This window comes from Arachis duranensis, chromosome 3 (genome assembly GCF_000817695.3).
Source record: "Arachis duranensis cultivar V14167 chromosome 3, aradu.V14167.gnm2.J7QH, whole genome shotgun sequence".
In the NCBI taxonomy this organism is placed as follows: domain Eukaryota; kingdom Viridiplantae; phylum Streptophyta; class Magnoliopsida; order Fabales; family Fabaceae; genus Arachis; species Arachis duranensis.
In genome coordinates, this window is record NC_029774.3 from 101,859,232 (window position 1) to 101,886,758 (window position 27,527).

The 27,527-nt window shown below is 30.8% G+C and overlaps 1 protein-coding gene and 1 long non-coding RNA gene across 3 annotated transcripts; one reads left to right on the forward strand and one right to left on the reverse strand.

Annotated features, from left to right (window-relative positions):
* Positions 1 to 1,099: 1,099 nt before the first annotated feature.
* LOC107479923 (FKBP12-interacting protein of 37 kDa-like) lies at positions 1,100 to 2,487 on the reverse strand. Its single transcript, XM_016100027.3, has 4 exons — positions 2,260 to 2,487; positions 2,061 to 2,171; positions 1,816 to 1,883; positions 1,100 to 1,722 (listed from the first exon to the last, which is right to left on the reverse strand). The coding sequence occupies exons 1-4, from the start codon at positions 2,284 to 2,286 to the stop codon at positions 1,647 to 1,649; spliced, it is 282 nt and encodes a 93-aa protein (XP_015955513.1). The 5' UTR covers positions 2,287 to 2,487; the 3' UTR covers positions 1,100 to 1,646.
* A 23,114-nt stretch (positions 2,488 to 25,601) lies between these two features.
* Positions 25,602 to 27,043, forward strand: LOC127745821 (uncharacterized). 2 transcript variants are annotated; one of them, XR_008007427.1, is made up of 4 exons: positions 25,602 to 26,137; positions 26,249 to 26,390; positions 26,509 to 26,657; positions 26,729 to 27,043. It is a non-coding gene; the product is annotated as an uncharacterized LOC127745821 (long non-coding RNA). The 2 variants fall into 2 exon arrangements; XR_008007426.1 differs by having other exon boundaries at positions 26,509 to 26,606.
* Positions 27,044 to 27,527: the final 484 nt, after the last annotated feature.

Consider the following 27,527-nt stretch of genomic DNA (forward strand, 5'->3'; position numbering starts at 1 on the left):
ATTTTTTTATATATATTTTTAAACAATTATTTTACTTATTTGTCAAATCTACTTATTATAATTTTTATAGTATAAATAAAATTTTTAACCAAAATAATTACAGTATATTAATACATAGATAATATATTTTTTTATCTTAAACAATTTTTAAAAAATCACTAATAATTTAAGTTGTATTTAATTAGAAAACTAAGTTTTAATTTAATTATTAATTAATTAACTAATATAATATAATTAATTATCACTAATTTTTGAGTGTATTTATTTATTTTTCATACTAAATCAAATTTAACAATATAATTATTATTATGTGTTAAGTTTAACAAAATATTTTTTAACATAAAATACAAAAGAACTATTTATATTTTATTTTGAGACAAATATAATATAATAAGTGGTATATATGTATATAAGTATTAATTTTTTTAAAAAAAATTTGTGGGGCAAATGCCTCCTCTATATTAAACGTGGATCCGTCTCTGACTATGAAGGAAGATGGGAGTTGTGAATAGGTAAGCGGCGATGGACTCAACAACAACATGACAGGAGTTATGCGGTTTTTTTGTGAAGAAGTCGAGAAGAAGAAGATTTTAGGTGAGGATGATTGAGTTTATCTTGCATGGCTATAGAGTATAGACTGAAGATATGAATCATGTGTGATGTGAGGCAAATCCTAATTCCTAAAAAGTGTTTATATGTATATAATCGGGGCGGGTACACCTTAAACCCGACCATACCTGTCTTGAGCAAAATCTGTCCCGACTCGGGTCAAGTTATTACCCTTTTCATTCGGGTATGGACAGGTCGGGTACTTACATATTCGAAAACTCCTGCCAAGTCTAACCACGTATTGATACTCCTTTTATTAAGAGTTTATCGCTAGCCAATGGATTGCTATATACATAAGGCGAGATTCTAACTCCTAAGAGTTGTTTAAGCGGACGAGTGAGATGATCACTTAACAAACTCAAATTGATTAAGATAAATATTAATTATTTTTAATATTTTAATATTAAAAATTTTTGAGAGTTTGATTTTAATTATAACTTTATAAAATATAACATTAGACACCATATCCCACAACTATCAAATGATCAAAATAATAAACGTGAACCTTTTCACCATGAAGCATGAAGCAATGAAACCTAGGTAATCCTAAATGCCTAATGTTTAGTATGCCTGACCTACTCATACGACTATGTACCCAGTGCCAATTTCTGCTAGGTACACACAAATAATTGATAATTGTTGGTCAAACATTACAACAAGCATATGTACCCAAAGGCCTAAATCTAAGTTAGTACTTACAAATCATAAAATTTGACAAGTACGCTATTTGGTTTACTTTTAAATTAAATAAAACACTACTTCATTTCTTCAAGTCTTATTCCTCTTAAGATGTTGCTTTCTTTCCTAATACTTTGATAAAAACTTGAAGTTACAACATCATAAAAATTGCATATAATATGCTTCAATTACTTTATTGTTTACTGTTTTACATTTTATATAATATACACACACATACATACCCTACCTCGTGCAAAAATGACCATACTATGTACCCATATCTATGCTACATTTTCCCGAAGCATTAATGAATCCAACATTATTATAAACTACAGTCCACTTCGATCAAGAAGAGAATATCAACTTTGAGTAATTGAATTCATAAAAGTAAGACGTACTTGGCATGTGGCAAGGGTATCCTTACAGTTTTGAAGACTGCCAGAAAAAAAAGAGTCACGGAAAGAAGTTTAGGCTCAAATTATATCCTCACAGCAACCTGAACACAGTACAACTAAGATTTCGTTATACCTCTCACGAAGAGACAATATCATTCCAGTGGTTACACCAGAAGCAGCTTCTTCAGCCTTTGATTTTGCCTGAACCAATAACAAACAGAACAGAGTACAATTTTAGAAAACAAATATCCAACCTTCAACGAGTCATGTACAATTGACGAACGTATTCCATTTTCCACATAGAACATTCTAATTAGAGAACATGTAACGCAGAATCACATAGAATAAACTAAACTATAGTGGATTATATTTGATTACCTTCTTGGGTGCGAAAGGGTCATTATCGTAATATTCGTCGTCATAATCGGGAGAGGGCCTCTTCTCACCAGAACGCGTTCCGGAAAATCCGCCTTCAAAATCGAAGTCTTGCTGCGTTTGAGAAAATTGAATTGGGGCCGAGACTCATAGATAGAAAGGGGAAAGAAAAAATAAAATTCGAAAAGAAGGAGTGTCTTACATCATCAAAATGAGGAGAGGAAGCCATTGATTTCAAAAACCCTAGATAAGGAAGGAGAAGATCAGAAGAAGCGCTGAAGCTGCAAATTATCAGATTGCGACCAAACAGGCAAAACACTCTATACAGTTACCACAATTTTTTTCTTTTTTGCGACTGTTCTGTTCTTTTAACCATGTATTATTTTATTTTATTTTATTTTTATAGGAATATGGTTCTTGGATGTATTAAACAATAGGATTGTTAATTCAGGTATGAAGTAAACAAAGGAAGTTATGTCTTTGCGTGGCAATGTTTATGCAAAGTTACATGCAACATATAACACATTTAAAGACGACCAAGTTAGGAAATAGTAAATTACCAACTAAGTTTGTGGGTAGTGTGCTAAAGTTGAAATTATATGTCTTCTGAATAATTAAAGTTGACAAAAAGAAAAGAAAAGCATTCTTAAAAAGAATGCAGTTATGTTTCCTTAACTTTAAGGGTGAACAATTTGATTGGACAGTTTTGACTCATTAGCTGCAATCACTGAAATGATAGAATATGAAAATCATTTTATATGATATTGATGCTTGTATCTTTGATCAATAAAACATGATGAAAACTATAAAAGGACAACACTTCAAACAAATTAAAGGAACAGATGGAAGAGCAATTGATAATTGACAAAAAAAAAATTATTTAAGAGCATAGTACCTTGAGATTGTTGAAAGGAATCAAATATTTCTGAAACCTCAGGGGTAAATCACATTATTTGTTGCAATATAATTATTTGAATTATTATGAGAAATTACAATCTTCAATCTATTTTTGTTGATAATTTTTAAAATTGCAACGTAAAGTTTATCTATATTTGAGAACCAAACTTACATAATTTAATGATTTTTTTTTAAAGATAGGAGACTTGAACCCGCAACCTCTTAATTGAGTATAGAGAGACTATGCCATTTAAGCTATTACTCGTTGGCATAATTTAATGATTATTCATAGTCATTGCATAAGAAAGCATTATTAGAAATTATCCTCGTTAAAATTTAAATGGTAATTTAACATCTGATAAGATTAATGTCATTCTCAAAATAAAGACCTTTTTCCCAACATTGCTTCCTGGTAATACTTTAGCTTCAATAATATTGTTTCCAAATTTTGTGACAACCAATCCAGTTTTGTTATAAAAGCCACCAGCGGAATGATTAATATTTCGAATAAGAATCACTAGACAACTTTTTTTAAAGCAAACTTCATGATTTGGCATGTCAAGGCATTTGATAGTAGCCAAATATTTAGGAGTGTGTATGCTAGCAAATGTATCATCAACTCCTTTCTTAAAAGCAAGGTGAATCAGAACTCAAATATTGTTTCATATTATTTTTATTAAAGGATAGCACGTAATCATTCACTTGCTCAACAATGTTAATAGTTGGAGATAGAATAGTTCGACCATGGAGAATATCGCAATTTTCATAGTCGTTTATGTAGTCACCATATATAACATGAACAATTGCTTTGATTGGGTCATCGGTACCATCAATCAGAAGTTCTGGTGGTACGACAACTAAACTGGAGTCATCATCAGATTGTCCTAACTTTCCATCACCCAAATCGAGAATCAATTTGCACACTTTTTCAATTCCTCGTTTGTTTCATTTCTATTTGTAGATAGAACTAAGTCTCATATTTTGTGTCAAGTTCAATATCTTGCAATTAGACCACACCTAAGATGAGTTTATTGTTGCATTAGCAATATCCTATCTAGAACCTTTTGTGCTAACTAAATGTATTTGTCTAAAATCTCTTCCAAAAACTACTGTTTTTCCTCCAAACAGTAATGTGGAGCATGATTCATTAGTGAAACGAAGCAAGTCTCTCATTGATCAATCTAGTGCTTCAAAACAAAATTTATTCATTATTGATGCCTAATTTAATTTTGTTCTTACAATCAATTCAGCTAATGGACTGCCTTGTTTGATGTTGTATGTAGAGTATTCATCTGGAGTAAGAGGAATAGAAAACCTAGAATGAGTCATTCTTCCTCCTGGCAGCAAAAGAGCTGCGATACCACTTGAAGGAATTGTTAAGACGATTTGACCTCTTGATCAAAGACCAGGTGAGAGTGTTTTCCAGACAAAAGTTTTTCCTGTTTCCCCATAACCATAAAGGAAAAAGACTCGACCATGTTCTGAGTTAACAACATCCATAACATGTTCATACAACACGTTCCTTTCTTCTTGTGCCATTTGTGAGAGATATTGCTCATACTCATTAGCTAACAAAACACTGTCATAGTTGAGTTCATTCAAGAGTAATTTGTTTTGTAACATCTCGTGTTTTGATATGGACACTATCCAGGTTAGGATATGGCATTGTTGAAAAATTTCTAAGTGTCTTTCCATTATTGTTAAGGATTTACTCAATTTAAATAAGAGTCAACTGTAATAACTCATCTTCTGAAATAACCAAATCTAAGAAATTTCAAAGATATCAATATAAAAACCAAAGGTTTCATTTCTCGTAAATATACAAGGCGCCCGATTCAATGCTCCTTAAAGTTTTGGAGTATTAAAATTTTTTTTAAAGAGTTAAACAAAAGTTAACATTTAATGCTTATATGTTTTTTTTGTCCTTTTTATTTAAAATTTGTTTGGACTAAGATTATTATTTTAATTTGGACCATTTTAAGTCCATTATATTTTGGATTAATATTATTCATATTAAACAATTATAACATTTAAAAAAGGATTATTATAACATTATTATAAAAGATTTAAAAATCAAACGTGTATTAATATTAAACGAATAAATAAGACGTTTTTAATTTTAAAAGACTAAAAGTTTTTTAAAATTAAAGTTATTTAATTTGAATTAAAAATTTAATTTAATTTTAAAAAGAATAAAAATAAAAAATTATATTTAAATTTAAAAAGATAAAATTATCTTTTTTAAAAATTAATTTAAAAAATATAAAATATTTATTTAAATATTAATTAAAAAAACAAAATTATCTTTTTGGTATTAACGTTGTTTATGAATCAAAAAACTAGAAATTTAAACAATAAAATTTATTTTAGAATTAAATTTGTTTAAATGAATACAAAATATAATTTTAAATTTTATTTTATCAAATAAGATAATTTTATAAAAACAAAAATGTCCTTATAAAAATTAAGGACCGATTTACAAGCTGAAACAACCAATCCAACACTAGATTTTTTATTCATATTTTTTTCGTTGTAGACAATTTTTTCTTTTTTTTCTTTTATTTAAAATTTAATTCTAATTTGGACTGATGTCATTTAATAAATTTATAATGTTAAAATTTAAATTTGATTTTAAAAGACTAAAATACACTTTTCATATAATTTTAAATGATAAAAATACTCTTTAAATAATTAAAGTTGTTTTATTAAATTAAAAAATGAATTTGAATTTTTTTTCCTTTAGTAACTAAAAGAAATAACACGGGAATGTGAATTTGAATTTAGTTAATCGAACGAAATATATTATTTAGTATTAAGTTTAAATATTAAGATATTCTTTTAGAATTAGATTACTTTTTTTTTCTAAAGGTAAGTTAAATTTTATTTCTTTAGAAAAGAAACAAGTGTCCGAAGAGGGACAAACAGAAAGCAATTGGGAATTTCCACAGTAGATGACACAACAAAAACATATGACTAAGGAAAAAGGGAACGAAACAAGAAGATATGTGCTGAATTCTTAGTTTCATCTCATTGGTACCACGACACTACATCAATTATCTCCTTCACTGTCGTCTTCTTTCCTTCAAACACTTTTCTATTCCGAGCTTTCCAAAGTTTCCAGCAGACAATCACAACTCGAGCAAGTGTCTCGATGTCGCCCTGGTTTTTTATGGTGACCCACAGCCGCCAGCCACCACGACGCCAAATCAGGAGACCCATTTCGAGCAACAGTCGCAGCAGGAAAGAGGACGTTCCAGGTCGCTACGGCAGCGCCACAGTGATGGAGGCAGTGTGTGATTGTTTCATCTTCCACTTTGCATCTTGGGCAAAGGGGCAAGGTGTTTGTAAATCTACGGTGGATGACATGCATCACAGGTAACCTTTCATGAATAGCCCTCCATAGAAATATCTGAAACTTAGTTTGAATCTTTAATCCCCAAATCTACTTCCAAATTACCTAATTTTGCAACAAAGGGGGAAGTTGTGCTGTTGGAACATGATAGAAATTGTAGGCTATTGTATACCCAGTAGAGACATCATATTGCTTTCTTTTGTTCCAGATCCACTGGAGCTTGTCAACACCATCGGTATTCAATGAAGTGGAGAGGATACGAGTTGCTATCTCCGGAGAAAAAATTTCTTCTATCTGCTCTTGCTTCCATTGCCGATCCACTGTAAGTAAATCCTTGACCTAGTAGACTCATGTATCTGTGTTGATGCTGCAATTAGGAATAAATGGGTATGAGAGAGATAACCAAGGGTCATACTATATACGAACATTAGAACCCAAACCTATGCTCCAGGTAATACCTTTTTCCACAACTTTTCTTCCTTCTAACAGACTTTGTCAACCCCAAGAAGCCTGTGAACCTTTATCAGCTGTGAGTATGGTTGCATAATGAAAGTATTTTTCTTTTAGTATTCTAAACAACAAAGAATTTGGGTTGATGGTGACTCTCCAAAATTACTTTTCGAAAAGTGCCAAATTATGTGCTCTTAGGACTTTAGGATTAGATTACTTAAACGAGTTAGAAAGTAAAATTTTAAATTTTAATTTAAAACACTAAAATAGGAACAAAAATAGAAGACCAAAACAATTAAAATAGGAGAACAACAGAGAAGCACAACAGCATCACCACTCACATCACATGGGAGAAGTAGGCGGCAAGTGAGGCAAAGTGCCTCCGAGACGGCGGCGACGCGATGATGGAAACGATGAAGGAGATGCTACGTTGAACGAGACGCCAGTTACGATGGTGAATGGTGGTGATAGAGTTGGTTAGAAGTGAAATTTGAGTAAGCGAGCTACGAGGTAAAATAAATATAAAGGATTTTTTAATTTGAAGCAAAAGAGGTAAAATAAATATAAAGAAAATAATAAAAATTTTAACTGCGAAAAACTAATTTAAAAATATTTAAAAATAAAAATATAAGGAGTATTGATTCGTTAAATAATTAAAGACTTTATAGAGTGTGGATTCACCAAACTATTAGGGAGTATTGTAAACATAGTCATATTAAAAATAATACGAGTATATTAATTTTTAATTTATAATTAATGGTTTTAAATAGTTACTTTTTTAAAACCGAATAAATATAATTAATCATATACGTATAATAATACGAATACATTTATTTTTATCAAATTAAATTAAGTTATTAATTAAATTATATTTATTTAAATTTAAATTTTATAATTTTATAATTTAAAATTTTAAATTATGTGAATAAAATTAGATTAAATAAAAATAAAAATATACCAGTACGATTTAGATCGTAGTGAAATGACTAATGAGTTTATGAAATTTTAAAACAAAATAAATCTTAAAAGATAAAAATACTAACATTTTTAAAAAATATAATTTGTTGGCATTAATTGTTTAATGAAGTTATCAATATATAATAGAAGCTTCATTAATAGAATATTTTCTAGAATATTGTACCAATGCAGATTTCAATATTAATAATGTAAAGGAGTTTTAAAACTCCAAACAATACAGGAGTATTGTAACATCTACCTTAAACCAGGATCACCTTCTAGAACACTTTTGAATTCCAACCACATATTTGATACTCCACGTTACATTCCTCACTTCCCAAATCACTATCATTCTCTCGAAAGAAAAGAAAAAAAAAAGAAAACCTAATGCTTCATCCTTCATTCACTAGCATCTTCAAGTCTTCAACTTTGTAGTGGGCAAAACATTCAACTCCTTCTCTTTTCTTGGCTAGTTAGCTCACCTTTTGTTCTACTGACGTTCGTCATCACCATCGTCCTCACAACTCCGCCTATCCCTCAACTCGCGCTGCTATCCACCTTTGTGCTTGTCATCCTTCCTTTTGATTCTTGATATGTTTTTCTGGCCTCGCTTTCCCTATAGGCCCCTGTCTGGATCTACACCTCTCTTCTGTCTTTCACCATTTTTCTCCTTTCCTATGGTTAGTTGAAAAGGCATCATTTTGAGATTTTTCAGAAACTGACTGGTTTGGTTCGGTTCAATCGTCCAAGTTTAGTGGTTTTCAAACGATTTTTCTAGTGACAGGTTTTTCCATCGAAACAAACTAATAATGACACGATTCCGATTAAACCGATTCGACCAACCGATCTGTTCCGATTTTCAGAACCATGGTTAGAACTATTTTAATATTCACACAGCAACTTCAGTGTGATTGTATTTTTGTCTTTTTATTTTTTTGGTGCGTAGAGAAAGCTCACTGACATAGCCGAAGAGATTTGGGCCAGAGCTCAAAATGATATGAGTAACATTCTGTAAAGAGATTGTCTCATGGGCCAGTGGCCTATACCTCTGCTGCATTATCTCGAAAATTCTGAATATAGGATCTGTAATATTGGGCTCATCCCAGGTTATGACAGACATAAAAATACAAAATTTTGCTACCCAACAAAATCCGTTTATGTCCAAAAGAAAAATAACTATATTGAATAGCAAATATTTTAGAGTTCCGCTACACATTCAATCAATTTTACATCCAAGTTTATCAAGTCATTTAATTTACGCTGCGAAATTTTGTCTTCTTCTTCTTCTTTCTCCTGGTCCTTCTTCTTCTTCTTTTCTCCTTTTTTTCATCTTTTGTTCATTATTGTCTTCGTCACCACCACCATACCACCACATTCATCTCCCCTTTCTCCTTCTCTTATTTCTTTTTTATTTAATTTTTTTATCTCCTCCTTCCTTTTCTTCTTCCTCATCCATCATTAATTTCATCATCACCGAGAACACCAATATTTTGTTAACATCTTTATTAATTCTGATTTTTTGTGGTGATGGAATAAACTAAAAATATTATCAAAATAAAATCATTGTATAATACCAAATGAACCAGAAATTTTCCATTATATAAATTTGATTTCGATGATAACGATAACGACGATACGTATTAGAAGAAGACAATGACGATAATGATAACGATTATGATGATGATGACGATGGAGGAGACGAAATTTCAATAGGAGGAGGAGAAGGAAGAGGAAGAGGAAGAGGAAGAGGTGTTGTTGGTGACGACGGTAATGAATTTAAAAAATAATAAAGAAAAGAAGAGAAGAAGACGTAGCATTCGCAGTGAAGAAGAATAAGAAGAAGCAACGTAAATTTAAAAGAAGAAGAAGCACGGAAAAAAGAAACGCGTAACTCAAATCACTTGGATGAACTTGGATGTAAAATTACTTGGATGTGGAGAAATATTCAATATTTTATAACAAAAAATATTATTATTGGTGGCGATTCACGTATAGATATTTCATATAAAGTTAGTAGCTATTTGATATGTTTAAATAAATTACTGTCTAACCATTTTTAACTAGTAATTTTAAACAAAAATAACTACATGAGTTTTCACTATTATTTTTTTTAAAGAAAAAATATTTTGATATGATCAAACTATTACATTATATAATACCAAAAATATTATATTATATTATATTATTATTTAAAAATACACAATAATAATTGAACATATTATATATATACTAAAAAGAGTTATTAAATTAGTTATTTATATAAAATTAATCTTTTATATGTATATTATATTTTTTTAATAATAACTCGTGTTAAATTCGTGCGATGTACGGGCTTACATTTTAATTTGACATGTTAAATCAAAAATAATATTTTAAAATTATAAATTTTTTGAGTTTAGTATAACACTATTATCGTTATTATATAATAAACATATTGAATATGTTGTTTTTATCTTTATTCAAAATAGTCACAAAAAAATCTTTATTCAAAATAAAATACAAATAAAATAATTTGAAGTCTTCTTAAACCATAAGGAAAAAGACCTGCAAAAATAAGAACATATATAACTGTAATAGTAGTATGTTAATTTTACATTAAATTTTATATCAAAAGGCTAATAAAAATTTATTAACACCCTAGTATTTTACTAACCTCATTAGAAAAGAAATTGGCATATGATGTTGTGCTCCCTATTACACATTTCATTTCAAGTCTGAACGTAGAGTTATGAATACATTAGTGATATCTACAATAAATATTTGTACAAAAGTGAAATCATAACATGTTATTAATTTTTTTCTATATTATGATTATTATTTATATATTAATATTAACATGTCAATGAAAATATTTTACATAAAAAATAGGAAAAAGATCCGTTCACCGATAACAAATTTTTTTTAACAAATTAAAATTCTTCAAGCAAAAGAAGGGTTTAATATTACAAAAATATTCATAACAAAATAAGTTGAAATAACAATTTATAAAAATGAGAATAAAATTTTGAAATAAATTCAAATTCATAAATTTATAATGAAGTAAATATCAAAATTTTTAGATCATAAATTTACAATGAAGTCAATATCAAAATTTTTAGATTTATAAAAACAAATATATGATTATCGATCATCGATCTCTAATTCAATAATATTGTACTTCGTAGACTTGCCATCTTTTTCAAGAGTCTTCTCACTCTCAATTCCAACAAGATATCCAATAACATCTAGAATGAATTAAAATAATTGTTGTCAATAAGTTTGTTAAGAAAAAAATACAATCAAAATGATCAATACAATAAATAAATTTATCAATGAATTATACTTTTTCTAAAGTAATAATCTTACCAACCAAATAGGTGTAATCGAACCCAGTGTCAAAACTCACAAAATTAAATCCATATCGTGGGTGTAAAATCTGAGAGATTAGTAAATAATTAGCTAATAATTATTTATTAATAAAAAATTAGAAAATTAAATTTTATAGTTTAATGTGATAGAGAAATTTAAAACAAGAATTTTGACACCAATGTTAAAAGATTTGACCCAAAATTGGGTCGAATGGACCGAACCGAGCAAATTGGGACCATAATGAGCCCAAGGCCCAACTCACGCTGGAAGTTTCAAGAGAGGGAAGAAGAGAGTTTCAAAACACAAACCCTTACTTTCATAATCAAATTCTTGTAATTTTTGATCCGGAGCTCCGATCATCGCATTGTTTGTGACCACATGTCTGTGGCAGCGAGCGCTACAAAGCCCAGTCATTGGTTAGGTAAGGGATTCACGTTGTCTTCCTCAATTTTCTCATTTCCAGTTTCGAAATTCTTAGGCTTTGGTATTGAGATTTTGTGTAATTTCGGTGTTTAGGATCAAATTAACTTGGTAGACTTGCTGAGTCTTATCCCAATTTCCCATTGATAAGGTGAGAATCCTAGAACCCTAGTTAATTCTTTAATTTTGTGTGTTGGATATTAAGTTTTGGATATGTGTGTGTGTGTGGGCCAAGGTATGATTTTAGTTTCTCGTATATAAAATATAATGTGTCGTGAAAACTTAGGCTAGTTGACCCATAGGATAAGTTGAATTTATTATTAGTTGTTGAATTAAATTGTTGATTGGGTTGTGTTGAGGATAATTGTTAAATTGATGTTATGGAATTGGTTAAGTGGATTATGAGGTGTTTAATGTTGAGTTGCCTGTGAGAATATGTTGTTTGTGATAATTGATGAGGATATTAAATGGTGATAATGATAGTAAGATGACTTGTGAATTGTGTTGCATTGGTTTGTGATATGTATATGAATGAATGATTTATAATAAAATTGTTTTGAGCTTTGACCTGACAAGGTTCTTGGTAGTTTACTGCTTGCCTAGTGTCGAGATGTGTGGGGATTTCGTGGTGGTTTACTAGCCACAAGTTTTTAAATGAAATGCTTTGTGGGGTTCGTGGTGGTTTACCGCCCACATGTTTTTGAAAGTAAATGTATGTGGGGTTTGTGGTGGTGTACCACCCACTTATTTGTGTTGTTTTCCAAATGAGGATCTTGCGAGGTTCGGGGTGGTGTACCACTCGCAATGGTGGGGTTCGTGGTGGTGTATCGCCCGCTAGGTGGGGTTCGTGGTGGTGTACTACCTGTCGGTTTTCAAGAGGATGATATCCGTGTTAGCTACCGGGTGTGTCAGGTTCTGGCAAAGTAACCGACACGTGAGCTCACGGCCAGTAGGACAGACATGCATCATGTTGCATTTTTTTGCTTTGTTTGGGTGTGCATACTTGTTTTGGTTTGCCTATCTGATAAATTCTGTATAACTGGTAACTGTGATACTTGCTATAACTGTTCTTTAAATATGTCTACCTTGTATTTGCCTGTGTTTGTGATTGTCTTTCTATTTTGAGTACTTTGGTAGTGGACTGATAATAATGATGATTTATTTTGAACCAGGCCGGAGGTTGGGTTGAGTTTATTTAGGCCGGAGGCTGGGCTGGTTTGATTTGGGCCATAGGCCGTGACTGGTTGGATCAATGGTAAGGATTGGTTAACAATGATTTATGAGTAAGCAGTAAAATGTATAGAATGCTATGTTAGGTGAAAGTGAAAGTAAGGGTTAGAGATATATTGTGACTTGGGTACCTTAGAGAGTTTTACCAAATTTATAGTTCAGTTTACTCCTTTAAGTTTTATAATCTGAGTGTCAAAGTTCTAGGATTGCCTTTAGCTTTTCCGGGACCTTATTTATTATATATGTGGGCAACTTAACCATATTGAGAACCCCCGGTTCTCATCCCATACAATATTGCTATTTTTCAGATGCAGGTTGAGAAGCACCACTCTGTATTCTGGAGACTCTGATGAAGCGAAGAACTCTTGGGACTCAGGGACATATTTTGTTTATATTCATATATGTATATAAATTTTCCACCTTGTATCTTATGCTTGTCCTTCCTAGAAGTTGATTTGGAGAAATAGGTTCTGTAAATAGTATTGTGAGTCATGTTTTTTGGGATTCTCATGTATATATGTATATATGTTTATATGCTCTGTCTGGTTTTAACTTCGCGAGCCGGGTCAAGAGTCTTGTTATCTATATCTTGAAACTCTCTTATCTTACTTCGTTACGTTGTGGCTTCGTGAGTATTGTGCTTTTTGTTTTACCACTTTTGTTTTGACTTTTTTTCAAAGACTCCTAGTTATAAACTGTTTCAAATTATATTAAATATATAATTTTACTTTTAGAGGTCGTAATACCTCACCACTTCTGTCTTATGACTTAAGCATAAGATTAAGTGTGGTAGGGTGTTACATTATGATATCAGAGGAGTTCGTTTCCGTAGAGCCTGGGAAATAGACTGACTATACTTCTGAGCATACGCTGTCTGTGTGTACATGCTATTTAGGATGTCTGATTGACATATATAGCATAAATGTTCATGAGCATTACTTTTGGAGATTTAAAGCACTAGACTTGAGATATTAAGACAGATCACTTTAATATCGATTGTTCGATGTGGACAAGATCCAAATGGCGTCTCATGGACGAGAACGAGGTTATCCGGTTGATAAGATGGCTGTCGTTATGTGAACTACTGTTGAAAGGATGGCACATGGAAATTGGGAACAGTGATGAAGGCAGTAATGAACCTGACGGAGATTGACAATTTCAAGGGTAGGGTATTCAGAGAGCGCTTCCATCTACTTTCTTTAGTAACTGGAATTTTCGAAGACGAAAATTTCTGTTGGGGGGTAGGATGTAAAATCTGAAAGATTAGTAAATAATTAGCTAATAATTATCTATTAATAAAATAAATTAGAAAATTAAATTTTATAGTTTAATGTGATAGAGAAAATTAAAACAAGAATTTTGACACCAACTTTAAAAGATTTGACCCAAGATTGGGCCGAACGGGCCGAACCGAGCGAACTGGGCCCATAATGGACCCAAGGCCCAATCTTAACACTTAATAAAGATGGCTTCAGCCATCTTCTCTCTCCCTCAAATGCAATTCACGCTGGAAGCTTCAAGAGAGGGAAGAAGAGAGTTGCAAAACACAAACCCTCACTTCCATAATCAAATCCTTATAACTTTTGATCCGGAACTCTGATCATCGCACTGTTAACAACCACGCGTCCGTAGCGGCGAGCTCTACAATGGCCAGTCATTGGTTAAGTAAGGAAGTCATGTTTTCTTCCTCAATTTCCCCATTTTTATTTTCAAAATTCTTGGGCTTTGGTATTGAGGTTTTGTGTAATTTCGGTGTTTAAGATCAAATTAACTAGGTGGACTTGCTGAGTCTTGTCCCAATTTTCTGTTGGTAAGGAGAGAATCCTAGAACCTTAGTTAATTCTTTAATTTTGTGTGTTGGGTATTAAGTTTTGGATGTGTGTGTGTGTGTGTGGTAATGTGAATTAGGTGTGTATATTTGTAAATTGGAGCTTAATTGTGAACATTGGAGACTTGGTGGAGTTTGGGTGTCATTGCTTTGGAGATTTTGGATCCTTAGGACTGTTTTTGGTGCCTTTGGTGGTGTTCCGGGTTTATCGGAAAATTAGTCAAGATATGGTTTTGATTTCTAGTATGTAAAATGTAATGTGTCGTAAAAACTTAGGCTAGTTGACCTATAGGATAAGTTGAATTGATTGTTAGTTGTTGAATTAAATTGTTGATTAGGTTGTGTTAAGGATAATTGTTAAATTGATGTTATGGAATTGGTTAAGTAGATTATGAGGTGTTGAATGTTGAGTTGTCTATGAGAATATGTTGTTTGTGATAATTGATGAGGATATTAAATGATGATAATGATAGTAGGATGACTTGTGAATTGTGTTGCATTGGTTTGTGATATGTATATGAATGAATAATTTATAATGAAATTGTTTTGAGCTTTGACCTGGCAAGGTTCGTGGTGGTTTATTGCTTGCCTAGTGTCGAGATGTGTGTGGGGTTCGTGGTGGTTTACCGCCCACATGATTTTAAGTGAAATGCTTTGTGGGGTTCGTGGTGGTTTACTGCCCACATGTTTTTGAAAGTGAATGTATGTGGGGTTCGTGGTGGTATATCGCCCACGTGTGTGTGTTGTTTTTTCTGGCAAGGTTCGTGGTGATGTACTGCTTGCAATGGTAGGGTTCGTGGTAGTGTACCGCCTACCGGTTTTCAAGAGAATGATATCCAGGTTAGCTACCGAATGTATTGTGTTCTAGCAAAGTACAGACATGTGAGCTCACGACCAGTAGGACAGGCATGGATCATGTTGCATTTGTTTGCTTTGTTAGGGTGTGCATACTTATTTTGGTTTACCTATCTGATAAATTCTATATAACTGGTCACTGTGATACTTGCTGTAGCTGTTCTTTAAATATGTTTGCCTTGTATTTGCTTGTGTTTGTGATTGTCATTCTATTTTGAGTACTTTGGTTGTGGACTTATAATAATGATGATTTATTTTGAATCGGGCCGGAGACTAGGTTGAGCTTATTTGGGCCAGAGGCTGGGCTGGTTTGATTTGGGCCATAGGCCGTGACTGGTTGGATCAGTGGTAAGGCTTGGTTAACAATGATTTATGAGTAAGCGGTAAAATATATAGAATTCTATGTTAGGTGAAAGTTAAAGCAACGGTTAGAGATATATTGTGACTTGGGTACCTTAGAGAGTTTTACCAAATTTATGGTTCAGTTTACACCTTTAAGTTTTATAATCTGAGTGTCGAAGTTCTAGGATTGCCTTTGGCTTTTTCGGGACCTTATTTATTATATATGTGGGCACCTTAACCATATTGAGAACCTCCGGTTCTCATCACATACAATATTGTTGTTTTTCAGATGCAGGTTAAGAAGAACCACTCTGTATTCTGGATACTCTGATGAAGCGAAGAACTCTTAGAACTCAGGGACATATTTTGTTTATACTCATATATGTATATAGATTCTCCACCTTGTATCTTATGCTTGTCCCTCCTAGAGGTTGATTTGGAGAAATAGGTTCTGTAAACAGTATTATGAGTCATGTTTTTGGGGATTCTCATGTATATTTGTATATATGTTTAGATGCTCTGTCTGGTTTTAACTTCGCGACCCGGGTCAGAAGCCTTAATATATGTATCTTTGGAATTCTTCTCTCATACTTATCGTTTACGCGAGTGTTGCGCCTTTCGGTTTAACGCTTTTGTTTTACTCTTTCTTCCAAGGCTCCTAGTTATAAATCTTTTTCAACTATATTATATGTATATATTTTTACTTTTAGATGTCGTAATACCTTACCTCCTCAGTCTCTTAATTTAAGCATAAGATTAAGTGTGGTAAGGTGTTATAGTGGGATACTTGACGATTCTTGAACTATATGCACATCGGTGCGTGGTTTAAATTAACCACATACTCATGATATGCAGTCTTGAAGTTACCCACATTGAGTCCAACACCAAAATATCTTATGTTATAAGATAGTCCGTCTCTTAGAAAATTCACGGAACAAGATAAAAGAGTTTTCTTAACTGAGGCGTATACTTTTTCTCCCTAGAATTGATAAACAAAAATTAAAGAATAATTAAATGGGGATAAGCAAACAAATTTAAAATATGAATAATATAAATTTAATATTATTTAAGAAATTGGTAAGAAATTCACGTCTTCATTGAGCCAAACCATCTCAATTGAGTATGGTAGTATAAAATTTTCGTAGTTTTGTAGTGTTCATAACCTTATCATTCATATACGTAAATTAATTTTTTCAAAAATTTTAATTTATGAGCAACTAACTTAAAATTAAAAGGTAACAACTTAAGTAAATAATAATTTATGATTTAAATGAGTAATATGTAAATAACATAAAATTTAAAAATAACCACCTAAACAAATAACTTAAAATTTAAAAAATAATTACCTAAGTAAAACGGATCCGACTCTTCTAAAGTTATATTGTCACTTTAGAGAAAAAAGTACACCATTACTCACTCTTGGATTAAGATAGTAGGGCTCAGAAATAAAAAATATTGCAAATTTAAAGGTGATTAAAGTATCAATTTATTACTTTATTAGCATTATCACTTTAGAGGATCTTTTTCCAAGCAAAACAACCTAAGCAAATAATTTAAAATTAAAAAGTAACAACTTAAGCAAATAATAATTTATAATTTTTAAATATAATTCTAAAAATGTCTAGTAACAACACCAAAACAAATAAATTTCCAAACTCAACGTATGAGCGCCACGTCAGTATATGAGCTCCCCACTTGTATTACTGTAAAGATTCAATAATATTGTACTTGGTAGACTTGCCATCTTTTTCAAGAGTTCTCTAACTCCCAACTCCAGCAAGATATCTAATAACATTTTGAATGAATTAAAATGAAAAAAATATTGTCTATAAGTTTGTTAGGAAAAAAATACAATCGAAATTATCTATAAAATAAATAAATTTATCAATGAATTATACTTTTTCTAAAACAATAATCTTACCAACCAAATAGGTGTGATCGAATCTAAGAATATTGAGTGTGTCAAAATTCACAAAATTAAATTCATATCGTGAGATACTTTACGATTCTAGAAGTATATGCACATCGGTATGTTGGTTTAATTTAACTACAAACTCATGATATGTAATCTTGAAGTTACCCACATTAAGTCCAATACCAAAATATCTTATTTGATAAGATATTCTGTCTCTTAGCAAATTTATGGATCGAGACACAAGAGCTTTATCAACTGAGGTGTGTATTTTTTCTCCCTAGAAATGATAAACAAAAATCAAAGAACAATTAAATGGGGCTAAACAAACAAATTTAAAAGATGAATAATATAAATTTAATATTATTTAAAAAAATTGGTAAAAAATTTACTTCTTCATCGAGCCAAACTATCTCAATTGAATATGGAAATGAAAAAATTTCGTATCTTTGTAGTGTTCATAACCTTATCACTCGTATACGTAAATTAATTTGTTCGAAAAATTTAATTTATGAGCAAATAACTTAAAATTAAAGAGTAACAACTTAAGTAAATAATAATTTATTATTTAAAAGAGTAATCTGTAAATAACTTAAAATTTAAAAATAACAACCTAAACAAATAACTTAAAATTTAAAAATAACTACCTAAGCAAAATAATCTAAAATTTAAAAATAACTTTCTAAAGTTATATTGTGACTTTAGAGAAAAAAGTACACCATTAGTCACTTTTGGATTAAAATAGTAAGGCCCATAAATACTATATGTTACAAATTTAAAGGTGATTAAAGCATCACTTTATTACTTTTCTAGCATTGTTATTTTAGAAGATTTTTTTTCAAATAAAACAACTTAAAATAAAAAAAATAACAGCTTAAGTAAAACAACCTAAGTAAATAACTTAAAATTAAATAGCAACAACCTAAGCAAATAATAATTTATAATTTACAAATATAATTCTAAAAATTTCTAGTGACAACACCTAAGCAAATAAATTCACAAACTCAATGTATGAGCCCCATGTTAGCATATGAACTCCCCATTTGTATTACTATAAAGATTCAATAATATTGTACTTCGTAGACTTGCCATATTCTTCAAGAGTTCTCTCACTCCCAATTCCAACAAGATATTCAATAACATCTAGAGTGGCTTAAAATTAAAAAAAAAGTTTGTTGTCAATAAATTTATTAAGAAAAAATACAACCGAAATTATCAATAAAATAAATAAATTTATCAATGAATTATACTTTTTCTAAAACAATAAGCTTACCAACCAAATAGGTGTAATCGAACCCAGGAGTATTGAGAGTGTCAAAACTAACAAAATTAAATCCATATTGTGGGAAACTTGATGATTCTAAAAGTATATTCACATCGGCACGTTAATCTAAATTAACCACATACTTATGATATGTAGTTTTGAAGTTACCCAAATTGAATCCAACACCAAAATATCTTATTTTATAAGATATTCCATCTCTTAGCAAATTCATGGATCGAGACACAAGAGCTTTCTTAACTAATGCGTGTATTTTTTTCACAGAATTGATAAACAAAAACCAAAGAACAATTAAATAGGGATAAATAAAAAAAATTTAAAATATGAATAATATAAATTTAATATTATTTAAGAAATTTTTAAGAAATTCACGTCTTCATCGAGACAAACCATCTCAATTAAGTATGATCTTGGAGAATTTTTGTAGTTTTGTAGTGTTCATAATTTTATCACTGGTATACGTAAATTAATTTTTTCGAAAATTTTAATTTATGAGCAAATAAATTAAAATTAAAAAGTAACAACGTAAGTAAATAATAATTATGATTTAAAAGAGTCATTTGCAAGTAACTTAAAATTTAAAAATAACAACTTAAACAAATAATTTAAAATTGTAAAAATAGCTACCTAAGTAAAACGAATCCAACTTCTCTAAAATTATATTGTCACTTTAGAGAAAAAATACACCACTAATATCCTTTAGATTAAAATAGTGCGGCTCACAAATAACAAATGTTGCAAATTTAAAGGTGATTAAAGTATCACTTTATTACTTTACTAACATTGTCACTTTAAAAGAACTTTTTTCAAGTAAAACAACATAAAATTTAAAAAATAACAACTTTAATAAAACAACTTAAGCAAATAATTTACAATTCTAAAGTAACAACCTAAGCAAATAATAATTTATAATTTATAAATATAAATCTAAAAATTTCTAGTGACGACACCTAAACAAATAAATTCCTAAATTCAATGTATGATCGCCACATCAGCATATGAGCTTCCCATTCGTATTATTATAAAGATTTAATAATATTGTACTTAGTAGACTTGCCATCTTTTTCAAGAGTCATCTCACTCCCAATTCTATCAAGATATTCAATAACATCTAGAATTGATTAAAATTTAAAAATAAAGTTTGTTGTTAAAAAATTTGTTAAGAAAAAAATACAACCAAAATTATCAATAAAATAAATAAATTTATCAATGAATTATACTTTTTCTAAAATAATAATCTTACCATCTAAGTAGGTATAATCTAACCCAGGAGTATTGAGAGTGTCAAAAATCACAAAATTAAATCCATATTGTGGGTTACTTGACGATTCTGGAAGTATATGCACATTAGTACTTTGGTGTAATTTAACCACATACTCTTAATATATAGGGTTGCACACGGATCGGATCAGATCGGATATAGCCTATAATTCTATCCAATCCGCACTACACTCATCAGATCGGATCGGATACGATATCCGAATTTTTTCAAGTTGGATCCGATCCGATTCGTAAACTTGCGGATCGAATCGGATATCGGGTATATCCGCATAATTCAAAATAATTGTTTTAAGGCATTTTTGGCTTTAGAAAATCTAATTTTTCACATGTTTAAGCCTATTTACTCCTAAAATATTATCGATAAAAATTCTCTTGAAAAACAAAAGAAAAATAATAACACAAGATCTAAGTTTAATTATTCTAAGTTAAGGTACAACATAAAAAATTAAAAATAAAAAATCATAAAATTCATAAAACAACACACTAAAATCCATCACATTAGAGTTTACTTTCTTAAACTATGTTATTTATATGAGATATGCGGATATCACTGCCAAATTCGCAATCCGATCCTACCATAGTGCGGATCGTATCCGATCCGATCCGATGGCTCTGCGAATCGGATAATATCCATAAAATTCGGATCGGACGTGGATAATTACCGTGAATATGTAGATATTATCCGATGCATGTGCATCCCTAATGATATGTAATCTTGAAGTTACCCACATTGACTCCAACACCAAAATATCTTATTTGATAAGATATTCCATCTCTTAACAAATTCACGGATCGAGACACAAGAGCTTTCTTAACTGAGGCGTTTATTTTTCCTTCCTATAATTAATAAACAAAAATCAAAGAACAATTAAATGGGGATAAACAAACAAATTTAAAATATGAATAATATAAATTTAATATAATTTAAGAAATTAGAAAGAAATTCACGTCTTCATCCAGTCAAATCATCTCAATTGAGTATGATCATGGAGAATTTTTGTTGCTTTGTAGAGTTCATAACCTTATCACTCGTATACGTAAATTAATTTTTTCGAAAATTTTAACTTATGAGCAAACAACTTAAAATTAAAAAGTAACAACTTAAGTAAAGAATAATTTATGATTTAAAAGAGTAATCTGCAAATAATTTAAAATTTAAAAATAATAACCTAAACAAATAATTTAAAATTTGAAAAATAACACCTAAGTAAAACGGATCCAACTCCTCTAAAGTTATATTGCCACTTTAGAGAAAAAAGTACACCATTAATCACCCTTGGTTTAAGATAGTGGGGCTCACAAATAATAAATATTTCAAATTTAAGGTAATTAAGACATCACTTTATTACTTTACTAACATTATCAATTTAGAGGATCTTTTTTCAAGTTAAACAATCTAGAATTTAAAAAAAATTACTTAAGTAAAATAACCTAAGCAAATAATTTAAAATTCAAAAGTAACAACTTAAGCAAATACTAATTTATAATTTATAATTCTAAAAATTTCTAGTGACGATACCTAAGCAAATAAATTACAAACTCAACGTTTGAGTGCCCCGTCAGCATATGAGCACTCTATTTTTATTATAGTAAAGATTCAATAATATTGTACTTGGTACACTTGCCATCTTTTTCAAGAGTAATCTCACTCCCAATTCCAGCAAGATATCCAATAACATCTAGAATGAATTAAAATGAAAAAAAAAGTTTGTTGTTAATAAATTTGTTAAAAAAATACAGCCGAAATTATCAACAAAATAAATAAATTTATCAATGATTTATACTTTTTCTAAAGAATACTTGACGACGGTTTAGAAGGGTAGGTGGGTTTATTTAATTCCAAGAATTTTTGTAAATGTCGACGGTTGTATGGTCTGTTTTCGGAGTGTGATACGTTTTTGCTTAAGTTATTGTGGGTGGAGTTACGGGTATTCGTTGAAGTCGCCAAACGCGCGACGAATCTTTCACCCGTATGGTACCTTCGTATGCGGGATCGTTTTTGGGTCTGTTCCGTATCCAAAAATGAAAGTTCTGAGTGCCCCGATACTAAGATATTTTCTTTCGCAATCACTTATTCTGGGACGATTACGTTTAAATCTATCCAATCCTCTCAACAGGCTTCTATTACAGTGCAAAATCTGACCATGCCTTAGCCTCCATCAATAAAACCGGACCATTATTTTAATTGATTATCTCGTATAGGCATGGGAATGCGAGCTACATATGCAACGGGCGTATTGCTTATTTGCTTTCATCGTAAAAAGGCATTCGTTGGGAGATGGGACAAAGCAAAATTGGCTAATAAGTTAGATGCCTTTAGCTATCTAGTTCCCTTCCCATCGTACGTATTAACCGGTTTGTCCAAAGATTGTGCCATACTCGTTTAAGCATATATATGTATATACACAGTGTATTGTCCCTTACCCCCATTTGACATATACATCTGCTCAGTAATCTTACCAACCAAGTTGGTATAATCGAACCCAAGAGTATTAAGAGTATCAAAACTCATAAAATTAAATTCATATTGTGGGTTACTTGACGATTCTGGAAGTATATGCACATCGGTACGTTGGTTTAAATTAACCACATAAATGTAAATTAATTTTTTCGAAAATTTTAATTTATGAGCAAATAACTTAAAATTAAAAAGTAACAACTTAAGTAAATAATAATTTATGATTTAATAGAGTTATGAGTAAATAACTTAAAATTTAAAAATAACAACCTATACAAATAACTTAAAATTTAAAAAATAACAACCTAAATAAAACGGATCCGACTCCTCTAAAGTTATGTTGTCACTTTAGAGAAAAAAGTACACCATTAATCACTCTTGGGTTAAAATGGTAGGGCTCACAAATAATAAATGTTGTAAATTTAAAGGTGATTAAAGCATCACTTTATTACTTTACTAATATTATCACTTTAGAGTATCTTTTTTCAAAAAAAATAACCGAAAATTTAAAAAATAACAACTTAAATAAAATAACCTAAGCAGATAATTTAAAATTAAAAAGTAACAACCTAAGCAAATAATAATTTATAATAAATAATTTTATCCATGAATTATACTTTTTCTAAAATAATAAACTTACCAACCAAATATGTGTAATCGAACCCAGGAGCATTGAGAGTGTCAAAACTCACAAAATTAAATTCATATCATACGATACTTGATGATTTTGAAAGCATGTACACATCGGTACATTAGTTTAAATTAACCACATACTCATAATGTGTAGTCTTGAAGTTACCCACATTGAATCCAACACCAAAATATCTTATTTGATAAGATATTCTATCTCTTAGCAAATTAACAAATCGAGACACAAGAGTCTTCTTAACTGGGACATGTATTTTTCCTATCTAGAATTGATAAACAAAAATCAAAGAACAATTAAATAAGGATAAACAAACAAATTTAAAATATGAATAATATAAATTTAATATTATTTAAGAAATTGGTAAGAAATTCACGTCTTCATCGAGCCATACCATCTTAATTGAGTATGGTAATAGAGAATTTTCGTAGCTTTGTAGTGCTCATAACCTTATCACTCGTATACGTAAATTAATTTTTTCAAAAATTTTAATTTATGAGCAACTAACATAAAATTAAATGGTAACAACTTAAGTAAATAATAATTTATGATTTAAAAGAGTAATTTGTAAATAACTTAAAATTTTAAAATAACAACCTAAACAACTAACTTAAAATTTGAAAATAACTACCTAAGTAAAACGGATCCGACTCCTCTAAAGTTATATTATCACTTTAGAGAAAAAAGTACACCATTAATCACCCTTGTATTAAGATAGTAGGGCTCACAAATAATAAATGTTGCAAATTTAAAGGTAATTAAAGCATCACTTTATTATTTTACTAACATTATCTCTTTAGAGGATCTTTTTCCAAGTAAAATACCCTAAAAAATTTAAAAAATAACAACTTAACTAAAACAACCTAAGTAAATAATTTAAAATTAAAAAATAACAACCTAAGCAAATAATAATTTATAATTTATAAATATAATTCTAAAAATTTCTAGTGACGACACCTAAGCAAAAAAATTTCCAAACTCAACGTATGAGCGCCATGTCAGCATATAAGCACCCCATTTGTATTACTATAAAGATTCAATAATATTGTATTTGGTAGACTTGCCATCTTTTTCAAGAGTCATCTCACTCTCAATTCTAGCAAGATATCCGATAACATCTAGAATGACCTAAAATTAAAAAAAATTTTGTTGTCAATAAATTTGTTAAGAAAAAAATACAACCGAACTTATCAATAAAATAAATAAATTTATCAATAAATTATACTTTTTCTAAAATAATAATATTACCAACCAAATAGGTGTAATCGAACCCAGGAGTATTGAGAGTGTCAAAACTCACAAAATTAAATCCATATCGTGGGATACTTGACGATTCTGAAAGTATATGCACATTAGTACATTAGTTTAAATTAACCACATACTCATGATATGTAGTCTTGAAGTTACCCACATTGAATCTAATACCAAAATATCTTATTTGATAAGATATTCCATCTCTAAGCAAATTCACGGATCGAGACACAAGAGCTTTCTTAACTGAGGCGTGTATTTTTCCTCCATAGAATTGATAAACAAAAATCAAAGAACAATTAAATGGGGTTAAAAGACAAATTTAAAATATGAATATTATAATATTAATATTATTTAAGAAATTGGTAAGAAATTCACGTCTTCAGCGAGCCAAACTATCTCAATTGAGTATGATTATGGAGAATTTTTGTAGTTTTTTAGTATTCATAATCTTATCATTCGTATAAGTAAATTAAATTTTTTGAAAATTTTAATTTATGAGCAAATAACTTAAAATTAATAAGTAACAACTTAAGTAAATAATAATTTATGATTTAAAAGAGTAATCTGTAAATAACTTAAAATTTAAAAATAATAACCTAAACAAATAACTTAAGGCCAGTTATATGGTACAAATTTGTGCATACAGATTGAAAGATGTGTTGACAAGTGGCAAGATGTTGGTTGCAGGGAACAGGCTTGGCAAAGCTCTGCAAGCTTGTCTGCCTTGGTAGTTGAAGGGGGGAGCCGGCTAATGGAAACAGGGAATATGGGGTACAATTCGCCAATTGGATTTACGGAGCTGGCTTAGGTTGCTGTTTGTTTTTTGTTTTTGGTCATCGTTGGTGGGCTCGTTTAATCTTTATGGGCTTATACGTCTTCTACGTTGCTTATGGGTGTGACCAAACACTGCACTTGTATAGTCCCTCTTATGATGTCGTCGTGGTGTTGTTCGTCACAGGTGGAACAATTACAACAATACATGAAAATTTGGGCCAATCACAGCAAGCAGCAGCGCGGATGGGAGCAGGTTAGCACAGCAACCTATGGTGAATGCGGAGGTTAGAGTTAACAACATGGTTGAAGCAAGAGCAGTAGGTGAAGGAAAGTTTTGGATGAATGACAATCGAACGAGTTCTTTGGCCACAGAAGGGAAATATTAAGCGGTAGGAAAACTCCGTCATCATCTCTGCAGGATCTTATTGTGGAGGTGTTGCCAGTGGAGAGACCTGTTCGGGTTAGCTGATCGGCATCAGGTCTTGTTACCAAACCGAAAGATCAATCGGCAGAAGAACCTGCGATGGTTATGTGGCGGCAGCGATGGAAACAAGCACCTTTGTGCGGCATCTTCATCATGGCAGGGCGATCAAGTGGGAATTGGGCCGCGTGTGCTGGAGTTTTAGTTCTGGTAAGAATCTTTGGGCCTAGCCCAAGACCAAAAAAACAAAAAATGTGAGTCTAAAAAGTTGCAGGCACCGGTAAACAATAATAAAAACCCTAACCTCAATTCAACACAATCAGAATCAGAATCGTCGACCCCTTCTTTGCTATCATACGTTTCGGTGTTCATCGTAAGTCCTCGGCCGTATCTTCTCCGATTTATATGTATGAATTTGTGCATTATTGAATTGAAACTCCACGTGATTTGTTCTGATTTATTTTTTGATTAAGTTTGATATCAGGTTTACAGTGGCTAAGAGTTATGGCTTCCAACGGATCTGAAACACCTTCAGCTAAGGTGGATGAATGATGACGGCGATTACCCTTCAAGTGTGCACTGAGAAGGGATTTCTGAAGGCTACATACACTCACGATGAAAAAAATGTAAGTTTAACCACCAATATTTGTATAGGCTGATATTTTAATTTTGGTTATGAAGGAGGTTACTGGGTTTAAAAATTCATATTTGTATCCTATTATATATATAATTATTTTATTGCAGGCTATTGTTGGACTGTATGGGATAACTGATTCATACGCGAAACTGATATCGTTCTACTCGTGCAACGACAATTCAGTTTGCATGTATGAGTTGCGAACGTGGGTGACCATCAAGCTTGCATCTAGTTGTCTTGCTAACTTTGTTGTAATGTCTGTGTATTATGTCATTCTTGTTTTTTCTTGCTATTGTAGCCATTCACTAACTATTCTAGCTTCTACAGGTTTTTAGAGAGAGCTCACATGTTTTCACGAACTCTTCTTTAATGAAGATGGAACTAATTTGCTGAATGCGTGGAAATGGTTGGAAGAGCATAAGGTGCCTTCCTCCTAAGCTACAAGTTCTTTTGAGGAGGGGACTACAACATATGCTTATATAATAATAAAGGTACAACATTGTTGTCTTAATAAACAGTGTTTAAATAACCCTCATTCATAATGCGAATTTCATATCACTTAATTTTTCTATGTATAGTAATAACTCTACATGTACAATATTGAACCCTGCGCATTATTGCAAAGCTACCTCATTTACATGAGATAGATGGCAGGGCAGCAAGGCACATAAATTATTCTGTCTAATTAACAAGACTACAAATTAAACAAAAAAAATTAAAGTCCAATATGTATTATTATTTTTGAATCGGGTGTAGGAACCTTGAGTGTTGGTTGACTTGCAAAGTTACGTTGACAACTATTATATGAGTTGTATCATATAGGGTTATTATTGTCGTCGTTTACAAAATGTTACCATATGCATTCAATTTCAATTGGAAAATGCAGTTATTTCAGATCTCAAGCGAGTCAATTATGGTTCACAAGTTGGTAGGATTGTAATAACTGAATCAGCTGATGGTACCTTGCGCACTACAAGCATAATGTCCAATAGTGAATACCCAAAGCTTAAGTACTCTATCTCTCTTGAAATTGTTCATACAAAGTTGTGTTTAAATAAGGAAAAACAATCCACTCAAATAGAACTTGAAAGGACTCGATCCAATTATGAGGAATACATAGAGGAAA